Source organism: Oryzias melastigma, linkage group LG7 (genome assembly GCF_002922805.2).
Source record: "Oryzias melastigma strain HK-1 linkage group LG7, ASM292280v2, whole genome shotgun sequence".
Classification (NCBI taxonomy): Eukaryota; Metazoa; Chordata; class Actinopteri; order Beloniformes; family Adrianichthyidae; genus Oryzias; species Oryzias melastigma.
Window position 1 is genome coordinate 9,369,339 of NC_050518.1, and position 11,261 is coordinate 9,380,599.

General features: G+C 40.1%; 1 protein-coding gene across 1 annotated transcript in view; it reads right to left on the reverse strand.

The window, feature by feature from the left end:
• Positions 1 to 9,796, reverse strand: part of LOC112159194 (protein Wnt-2b-A) — a 12,041-nt gene extending 2,245 nt beyond the window's left edge. The window contains exons 1-4 of the mRNA XM_024293108.2: positions 9,149 to 9,796; positions 6,649 to 6,869; positions 2,274 to 2,551; positions 1,882 to 2,146 (exon numbers count right to left, since the gene is read on the reverse strand). Of these exons, the coding sequence (XP_024148876.1) occupies positions 1,882 to 2,146; positions 2,274 to 2,551; positions 6,649 to 6,869; positions 9,149 to 9,330 (946 nt within the window). The 5' untranslated portion in view covers positions 9,331 to 9,796. The remainder of the gene's footprint in view (positions 1 to 1,881; positions 2,147 to 2,273; positions 2,552 to 6,648; positions 6,870 to 9,148) is intronic.
• Positions 9,797 to 11,261: the final 1,465 nt, after the last annotated feature.

Consider the following 11,261-nt stretch of genomic DNA (forward strand, 5'->3'; position numbering starts at 1 on the left):
ACACCTTTCCGCCAAACAATGGGTTTCATCGTATGACGACAGTAGCTCCACCCTAACTAGTTCGTTCCATTTTTCTATGGATCTACAACCAACGGAGGACCAAAAGTGGTACGAATTGGGTCCATTTTAGAATAGAAACACTCAAAATATCGTACCGGTCCGGTCTGGTCTGTGGAAACGAGGCATTAGCCTATTGTCACAAATACTACAGCCATCGCGCAATAGAGAGGTATCGGCAGAATTTTCAACATTCCATGCTGCCATCTGATTTTTCTTTTTAATTGCAGGTGTGGTCATGAATGTAGACGGCGACAATCAGGCGGAAATTGGGCATATAGAATTATTACTGGATTATTATATACCCGCGGGCTGCTGGGTGGTCGGTGGCACTTGATAAGGATAGCTCCTGTCCGGAGATATTTACGCATTGACAGTCAGAGCTGCTGCCATCTGGCGATCCGCCCTGTGGCCGCCCAGGTGTTGCCCAATTTTGTAATGGCATCATCCCCGCCTGTGACTGGACTGCCACATCGAAATGTGCCGATTTTAACTTTTCAAGAGAAAAATTTTGCAGTCGCAGTAAAAATTCAGACTTTTTCTTTAAACTTCCGCGGCCACACAGCGAATAAAAATGCGACTGCCGCCTCCAGATTACAAATGCTGCACCGCGACCACCTGCAAAATTTGTTTAAAAATACTTGTATTTAGCATCATCGCGCAGTGGCATTTTGGGATATGTGATTGCAGTCTTTGCAACATCTGTGGTAATCTTGTAAATTTATATAATCTTTTTTACTAATTTTCTATTAGGACATGTTGAATAAATATGATTGCTTTTCTTTCATTTCTACTGTGTGGTTCAACTTTTGCTGTACCAACCAATTTTACCAGTACTGAACTTTGTCGATCGCTCCGGCTATTACCTTATGTCGTGGCAAATCGTCTGTCTTATGTGAATGTCATCCTCACACAGATTTGAGCTCATGTTTGGTGTGAGAAGCTCCTTGTTTAAACTGCTACCTATCACAACAAGCTGCCCATAGAACAACAGACCCACACACACAACTATGCAGTGTTGGTAGAGTGGCCTATAGTTGCACTGCCTTTCCCAAGCCACTGCTTCCTTTGAAGCACCTCTGTGTGTGTGTGTGTGTGTGTGTCTGTTGTGTATGAGGGTTAAATGAACAGTGGAGCGTGACAGACAGACAGGCTCTCACACTCTGAGGCCCACTTTGCCCTCCAGCTACGCTTAGTTCCGACCGACAGAGAGGGAGAAAGACTGTGACAGACAGAGAAGTGACTTTTTTTTAAATTAGCTGCTTGTGTCCTTAGGCTCTGGATTCCACTGAGAAGGTGAGAAAGAGGGGGAGGATGGATGTTGGGACAAAGGGTGAGGCAGACAAAGGCAGTGAGTATGATGAAGAACTGAAAAGGCTTTCTGAGTGATGGAGGTGCTGATGCCAGATGTCCCAAAAGTTTGTCCAGGAGTGTTTCATTCATTAACCAGTTAATTTGGCGCAGTCTGTGTGTAAAAGGTGGACCGAGACATCCTGAGACCGCAGGCGTGAGTGTGTATGTGTCATATTGTTTGTTGACAGAGACAGACAGAGGTCAGGTGGTCGTAGAAAGACCATGTCCTCGGGGTACAAGGATATTAGCTTGCACCAACATCACAGGGGAGGCCTGCTGTGTTATCCGTCTACCATTACACACACACACACAAGCCAGCATTTCTGCCCACAAAACATACTACTCATGCATGAGCATACACACATAACACCCCTAAATCATAACACAGTCGGGGTAATCCATCAACATCCATGAGAAATTGCTCCTCTGCCTTTCAGTTTGCCGCCGCCTGCCCTCCCCCTGCCGTCTTACCTACTGTTTTGTCTTGCAGGCAGTAATCCGGAGAGTTCTCAAAGTAGACCAGGTCGTTTTTAGTGGCCTTCCTGAAGGCTTTGTTGGCTACAGTGAAACCTGTCCCATCCTGATTCATGGTCACCTCGATGGCCCCGTTGTATTTCCTCCTCAGGAAGTCACCTGTCTTCCTGAAGTCCGACATGGCCATCCAGCATGTCCGCAGTGTGCAAGAGCCGCTCACACCGTGGCATTTACACTCCAGCTTCATGAAGCGCTTCACTGCCTGCAGTCACAGGTTTGAAAGTTATTTTATTTGATTATATGCAAACCACAGCATTTGAACTTGGCTTAACTCTAAGATCCGTGTCACTCAATGGTGGCAGTATAAAAGGATTTGTTAGTCAACTTACTGTTCTGCCACAGCGGTTGTTGTGTAAGTTCATGAGTGCCCGGGCATCCCGAACTGTCCTCTCTTTGGCATCTATGAAGGCTTTGGCAAACTTGATCCCATAGTTGATGTTATCACTGCAGCCGCCCCAGTCGAACTCGCCTCTTTCATCTCTAGCTCGACCTCGCTTATGGGGATCACAGTTACAGGTTTTCAGGTCCCCCTGGCTGCAGGCACGAGTCAGAGCATACACAACTCCTGCTGAGGAAATGGCGTAGACGAAGGCGGCTTCTCGACTGCCTGAGAGAGTAAAAAAGAATCCAACAAAATTGAAGTAATTTGAGGGTATGGTAACAAAGCACATTGCACAACACAGACATGTCATGGAAAAGGCCGTCTACGAGCTAAAGACTTGAGGCCTTTCGGTCCTCATGTTATGCTTTGAGATACACATTGTGCCATGACAATGTTTAAGTGTGAACCATGAGGACAAGGAGGTGAAACATATCAGCTCTGATGTGGAGAATATACCAGATCTGTTTAAATATTATCATGGAAATAATCCTAGCTGCGGGGCTCTGCTCTGCTCACATAAACTGTTTAAATACAGACACAGTGATACCCCATTTATCAGCGCTGCGGTGATGTCATGGCATCAATATCCACCGTTGCTTCTTCTCATTTTAGGTCTTTGAAACATGACTCATGCATTGTGTGGCCGAAGACACAGAAGAAACCTGCAGCAGTTGATCACAGGCTATTGCAATAGAGTAGAGTGAGTAGAATTATACCCAATGTTTGAAATTAAATAATACCTTTTGTTTTAAGACGAACACTCTCACCTGAACAGTGAAAAAAGATTTTCCCAATCCCCTCTACCGAAACTGTTGATGGTTTGACCAAATAAAAATCACTTTCTCCTTGAGTTGCCCCTAAATTAATTATTTTTGCTCAATTTCTCTTGTAATTCATGCATAAATCTCCATTTTATTTCATCTCAATGCTCATTACTTTGTACCACTGATACGTTCCATATTCTCAAGTGAGTTTGTGAATGTTTGAATAAAACAAATAAATGAGGCTGATAAGATATTTACGTGTCACATTCAATGATAAAGTATTTCTCCTGCAAAGCCCAAAACTTTTAAGTCTCCCCATCATTTACAAATGTGCTATTTGACACGTCTGCTAGTTTTCTAAACCTTATGTTACGGGATTATCGTTATTGTTTCTAAAACTACAACCCAGACTGATGTATCATCCATGCATGGACCCCCTTCATCCAATAAATAACTATTTCACAAAACACTTGAGGATTGTTTTTGTTATAAATCAAATTATTCCTTACAAAAAAGTAAATTGCTACTTCTCGGGACTTGTTGTTGATCTTTAAAATTTCAAACCATATTGCTTTAAAGCTATTTAACCTTAATACTTTTTAGCTTCACAAAAACAGGGTAATATTTGCTGAGCAGCTTCAAGTAAACTATTTCTCTGCGACTCCTGTCATAAATCTGTTTTTGAAGATATTTGTGTTTGTCCTCAGTCTAAAGTAAGTGTGGAACAAATTGAAGCAAAACCCACTTTATCTCAAAGCATTTTTTTTTTTGCTTCTTTAGATTACTCAATTTTCCCTGTTTAAAGAAGAAGCTGGAACAAATCCATCTAGTTTTACTTTGAATTTTAGGGACACAAACCTTCACACACAAAATTCTGTCTTTAAAGATTAATTGCTGCTGCTGGACTATTGTTATAAATATATTTGAGAACAAGAAACAACTCTGTCATCATTTCTTGCAAAAAATAGTCTTCAGACATCTGGACAATTTTCAGAACTTTTAGTTTTAAAAACCCACTCCAATCAGAACTGTGTTTTTGGTGTTTTTTTAACATTTTTTTTTTTCATTTTGGAGGACAAAAATAAAAGAGTTTAAGATTAAAATAGCATTTTTTTAGTTTCTCTTTATTCAAAGTGGGATAAATAAAACACAGTTAAAAAAGCTTGTAAACACTCAGCACAAGCTCCTGCTCTGCTCCATTCTGACCCATCCACTTGTATACAAATAGATCGAAGTACGTCTTTGTTTTCCTCGTCTGTGGGGGAATATGACTCAAAACTGTATAATTGGATAGCTCCAAATTTGCTGCATTGCTAATGTTAGCTTAGGAGTGGCTGTAAGCTAGCAGGAGAATGTGTAATCAAAGGGATGATGGGAAAAGAGCACTCAGCGCCCACAGTCCCACCCACAGCTTAGAGGTGAATTTCTAAGGAACTACTGCTGACCTGCAGAAACTAAAAAAGTTTTTAGATTTTGGTAATAAAAGACCTCTTCCAACACATTTTTAAATGAAATAGTATTAAAGATGATTGGAACGGGACTTTAAGGTATTTAGAAATTTCACCACATGAATCCTAAAGAATCCTATAGAAAACCTCCCCGAGAGCCTAGTTAGCTAAGATTTTCTGACAACATACATTTTACCCCCCCAAAAAAGGTTGTCCTAAATCAGAACTGGGTCATATCAGGGAGCTGAGCATGAGCGACTGATGCAAAGCAATAATCGAGAATATGAGGGACTTCTTTTTTTTTTTTTTTTAATAAATAAATCGTGTTATCATAGACCTTATTTATAACAAAAGTAAAATTATTGCAAGATATTTCACTCAAAATGAAGCAAAATGGTTTGTTTTAATAACAGATTGTAGGAATCAAGCATTTGGTTCAGTGCAAACTAATGTCCCAATAAATTGTAAGTAAAGAAAAGGCAAAATTGGGAGTGGTGTGTGTGTGTGTGTGTGGGTGGGGGGGGCGAGGAGGGCATCACTGGTCATCTTTCAAACCTGCACTGTTTGTCTGACAGTGAGAATATCTCTCTAAATATTTACATCGACATTACTGTTTATTCCTCTCCACCGCACACATACATGTACACACACAGTCACACACAGGCATACATGCAGAGCCAGTATCTCCATATCTGCTACTTTTCTCCATGTATCACCAGCCCCCACACATACTTGTGATAGCTGGACGGAGTACAATAACAAGCCAAGTTAGGGATGTCAGAAACTGAATTTGAAATGAAAACCACCTTGTCATGCAACCCGCTCCTTTCCCTTACATCGAATGACTGCGCATGAAGCATTTCCTTGTAAGTCAAGCACAAACGCACCAGAAGAAAAAACAGCTGCATATTTAGTTTTAATAGTTAAATCCCATGCAGGTGCAAAAGTTCATTGACTACTTTTCCATTCAAACCAAATCAAGAACAAACTGAAAAAAATCCATAGATGACAAAACTCTCGAAAAAAAAAATATTCACGTCTTGCAGCGACAGGCAATACTTTTGTTCATACAGAACAGAACAGCTGACGTTTGGCCAAACACTTGTTTGTGCATGATGTTTTACAATCATTTTGCCATGATATTTTAGTTTTTTTTGGTAGAATCATTCTGTTTTTAACTCCTCATAATTGCCTGAATTTTCCAGAGGAGATTTTTTGATGAAAGTTTACAAAGTTGAAAAATACAACAAAGTTCTCAGCGGACAGGAAGGGTCATGAAATTGTCAGAAAATATGAAGTGTTCCCAAGCCTTTCTCAGTCTATTTTTTAGAGGTGTTAACATGCCTGAATGTTCCAACGAAAATGGGAACATTCCTTATTCCATCCCAAATGTGACCATTTTCCAGCTGAAAACTCATGTCTCTTTGCAAAAATGAGCGTGCTGTGGATAAGTTCTCAATATTGGTGTCCATATATACACAAACGACAAAGGTTTACAGAGCTCCACGGCAAAGTCATTGATAAAAATATGGAACCGACTATTTTAGTTTCTGTTATTTTAAGAAATCCTACTTTAGGCCTGTGCAGTTTACCTGTTCACACATTATTACTAATGGTTACAAGTTTAGAATAAAGTTAATCATCCTCTACACAAGCAGCAACAGAATTTATCACTATTTCTGACATAATTGTTTCAGTTTTGCTTCAAATTTACATCAAAGCTCTACAAGCAAATATGATACAGGGAAATAAATAGAAACAAATATGAACATGCAGTTCCATTCATTTCAATGATTCTGCACCTCATAATAAAAATAGAAGCTGTAGGACAACATGCAGGTAAGCTTGGATGCTTGACAGGGCTGCAGAGCGGAGAATTCTAGCAAAAGTAAAAGAAAAGATGGAGGGGTCTGCTTCTTTAAGTTTGGATGCACATAGGACAGAATTGTAAATTAGGGCATCTAAACATGGAGCATTGCAGCACAAGAGGGAAAATGAAAGAGAAAGAAAAGTGAAGACAGCACAGGAAGACGCGGGGTCAGGTTTATGAGCATCATTCGGCCACACAGTCAGCTGTCAGATGGAAAAGTGTGTTTATACACAGACTTACTTCTGAGCAACACGCGTCCAAAAACGGTGTGGTCGCGGTCCAGTGTGCTGCAGTTCCATCGGTGGTGTCTGAACTGGTGCTGACACTCTCTGATCCACTCCTTGGTGCCCTCACCAATGGCCTGCATGATGTCAGGATGGCGCTGGCAGAGTTGCCTTTGTTTGTTCACCAGACCTGGGATGTTGTCACAGATTACTCGGGCTCCCAGTGCGCCTATGTACCTATAAGAGTGCCCAGAACAGAAAGGACTTGAGTGAATCGGACATTTGGAAGATGTTGGAAATATTAACTGCTGATTACTTGATTCAAAAGTGACTTTTTCCTCTCTGTTAAGTCAAGAAAACTTGCACTGGCACGGCCATGAAGGAGAGCTACAGTAAAAGTCCTCAGTGAGTCAGAGTTCGCTACACTTCGGGTTTGAGGAGGGGAGTGGAACCATTTACCCTTCTCTTCAAATAAATAAGCACTTAACCTCTCCCCGCAGGACCTGTGTGTGTCTGTTTGAATATTTCAGTTGAAATTATGTCAAAAAAGGCAGTAAAGTTTTGGGCCTCCAACATATGTCCAACTCAACTTTGTTCCTTTCTCTAAAGTTCTTGGAAACAAGAAAAAAAATACACTTTTACATTAGCTTGTGAACAAAGATTCCTTGGTTTGCTGAAAATGGACTCTAGTGCGTCTCTCAGTGCAGAAGCATGAGGATACCTGCAGACATAGTGGCTGCAGGGCATTTGGAGGGTCACAGAGGGGAGGGGAGGCGGCGTGCAGTTGTGTGGTCGGGTTTTATGAGGTTGGGCAAGAAGATTTGGAGACACTTCCAAAACTGGGATTAGAAATTATGGAAGTGAGCAGAGTGCTCATCAAAGGGAAGAAGTTGTGATTTAAACGTATTTTTGTCTCTTTGGGAGTAAAACCGTCGTTTGGATTTTATTGAACAATAAACTATAATTTACAAGGTGAAAGCAGCATGTGGTGAAGCCCTATCAAGTTTTGAAAACAAAACAAAAAGGGAAACAGACTCTTTTATTATTAACAATTATTATTCTATGAGGATAATAACATTTATTTACCATTATTTTTATTATCAAAAAAAGTTACATTTATTTTCCAAACGTGTAGTTTCTTAAGATTTAGGACAAAGAAATCTCACATAAATCCTTAAATATCAGTTTAATTCTGCTTATTTGTAAAAAGAAAAATTGAGATGAACCACAAAAAGAATAATATAAACTAAGTCAAATTGGTTAAAAATGTGTTTAATTCCAAACAATACAAGTTTCTTGCAATTCAATTCAATCTATATGTTTTCAATGGGGTCAAATTATCTTAAAGGCATTTTTTTATTTAAGTTATTAACAAAGAGTCCAAGAGTTTTTGGTCTCATTAATTTCCAAATGCAGGTTAATGTAATGCAAAAATAACAGTCAAACCACTGCAGAAGTCTTCTGATTATTAAAATTTAGTGTGGCTGAATTCATCCAGCATAAATCCAAATAAGATCATTTCAGAAAGAAGAAAAATGTAATTGCTTTTGGTGCTTTCCAATTAATCACAATAAATATAAATAGTATTAATAAAATAATAATATTGTTTTTCTACACTTTTCAATGCCAATTATTATTATATTTTTGTAAAGTGAGCAATAAAACGGTTTTACTGAGATTTAAATATACTTTTTGTTTCTATCATTACTGGCTCTGGCTTTAACAGACATACAAAAAAAGATCAGAAAAAAAGAAAAGAAAGAAAGAAGTAAATCCATAAAGATTGTAAAGTATCAGCCTGCACAACTCCCCCTAACTGCTTTTAATACACAAACTATTGCATTCCATCTCCTTCAAACCCGCCCACACATGGACACCTCTCCTATAAACACTCACGCGCACTTTTTTCCCAGTTGCGCAGCAGGCAGACTTTTTTTCTCTAAGCTCTATTATTGTGGGTGACTGTTCGCTGTCACCTGTGCGCGCCCTTGTCAGTGTGGGATGAGGCGGTATACCTGCTGAATTATTGGCCTATACATGCGCAGGATCCACCCGAAATGGATGCGCGCTCAGCCGACGTGAACTTAATTTACTGCTCCGAACTCATCGTTGCTCAATGCGTCATGCCAACAAGCTGGCCCCCAAGACACGCTTTAGACGCGTAATCATAAAGTAATCACAAACTCACAATTCTTTATGTTTACTGACCCTTTTTACAGAGATAAATTAAATAACAGGTGAGGAGAACATGGCGTAAAAAGACACAATTGCGATGCGTAAAACATCCTTTGATTACATTTTACGCTCAGTTTGCTCCAAGCATAGATATAAATAAAATACTTTTCAGTTGTGGTGACATCAATCCAAAACAAGTCTGTAAAATAGCTTTAACACAATGTTTGGTTTTTGTTTCATTTCATTTAAACCTGTTCTTGAGAGGCTGATGAAGATGGTGCGTTTCTAAATCGTTTGGTGCCATCAAGGTTGCTCTGAGCAAGTGACGGATGTCCACTCACCACCACGATGAGTCCACTCGAGGCGTCGTGAGCAGCAGCAGCAACAGGCAGGCGCAATAAATCCTGGAACTGGCACCGGAGTTCTGACATGAAGATGACCGGGATGAGAGTGAGGAACACGATGCACCACCGCGCTGAGTCCGAGCTGTCCGGAGGATGAGGGTTCTGTTTAAACCCGACATGGCTTTTTCGTTTGATTATTTTTTTCCACCGGTAAAATATGAGGGGAAAAATATTCCTTTAATGGGGAGAGATTGTATTTTACAAAGCTACGGAGTTGTTAAGTCTCCTTATCCAGTGCGTAATTCCATGGTGCGCGGCTGTCAGCAGAGCGAGGAGCGTATTCTCGGTGCCATGTGCGCTCCAGACTCCGAGGACTGCTGGTTGCCGCAAGAGAGCAGCTTACCTGCCGCGGCCAGCAACAAGTGCGAGAGTTTCGGCCTCTAATCTGAATCTCCTTGGTACTTATCCTTGAACTCAGAATCAAGAAAATAAAAAAAAGACTGAATCAGAGCTGGGGAGGGTCGCTGCTCTGTCTGCTGCGGGACTCTTCGTTAGGTTGAATGCTTGCGCAGGACCTCTCCTTTATTAGTGCACGATGGACAGAGTTTGAGCTGAGGGAGAAGCGGGGGAGAAGGTAGGGGGGGAGATGAGGGTGGGCTGGTTGCTGACAGCTCCTCTTCCTCATTGGGTAGAAGCAGGGGTTACAGGGTTTGACGAGGAAGGAGATATTGAAAAGGGATGGAGAAAGGTGCGTGTCAAGGAACAAGCGGTGATGCTGCTGATGAGAAAGAATCCCTTCATGTGTCAGCTTCACACATGAACCAAAAACATAGATATAGTTGCAAAAGTCATCATTAAATTCATGCAACATCACTGCAAACCCTGACATTGTCTGGATGGTAAAATAATCCCTCACTTGAGATTAAATTGCAATTAAATTACATTAAATAAAACGTTTTTGAAGCAAAAAATAATAATGAAGAATGTGTTTTTTGTGCATACATTCATAAGAGTAACGGTAAAAAATTAAAGAATAAAGCAGGGAATGTGGGAAAGAGAAAACAGAGCCAAATCGTCCAGTGGAACAGCACTTTGTCTTAAATATGAACCACATGTGTGAGAGAGAATGCTGAGACAGCGATGGATTAAAGCACACACTAACACACACTTGAAATGACGGTCTCTGGATCCACCCTTACCTTTATTCTCAGTTTCTTCATGGGATCGTGAAGTGCATCTCTATCCCATTTCAAATCTGCAACAATCCTCATTCCTGAACGATTCCTGCAGAATAGGTAAAGAATACCTCTTAGATAAAGTTAGTTTAGATGAGAAGCCATGTAGGTAAATGTCTTGAGACAGAAAAAGCCACGGTTCAGCTGACCCCGTTAATGCTGGCCTACAAGTAAACACATCAGGAAAATCCCTGTCGGAATTGAAACTATTAGAATTAGCAAAAGCTGTTGCAAGGTGCCATTTCATCAAAAGCTTGAGAAAACAGTCCCAGTGTTTCTGCCAAAGCTAGTGTTAAGGCTAAGCTGCTTTTGGAGACTTTTTTCTGTCTCTGTGTGCAGAACTGCAGGCGGGATTGATCTACGCTGTTGACATATTCACAAACACGCGACGTAGTGAGAAGTGAGAGTCAAAGAAAGTGAGGCAAACAATAAATCTATGGGTTCCAACTTTGTTCCTAAACATTTAACTTATCCTATAGCAGGAGTCTGCAGACATAGTCTCTGTGGACACATGTGGCTCTTTGGCTTTTATGAAAAATGCACTCAGTGAATAACAAGTTTGAATTTTTACTAATTTACATTAACTAAATGATAATAAAATGTTTGATATACTGTCAGAGTGGTTTATAATTAGAATTTTTTTTATCTTCTGCTGCATAACAGTGTCTAGTTGCTGTTCAGAAGCAAAAAAGCATTGAATTCCATTTATGTTGTAATTTTTATAGTAAATTATGAAGGCACACTAAAGTCATAATAATAGAAAATGACATATTTGACTCATATTTTTAATTCAGGCAAATCTGTTTCAACAGGAAGATTTTATTTGACGCGGGCAGTATTTTATTTTGAAAGGTACTTGTATGTGCTGCTCTCAA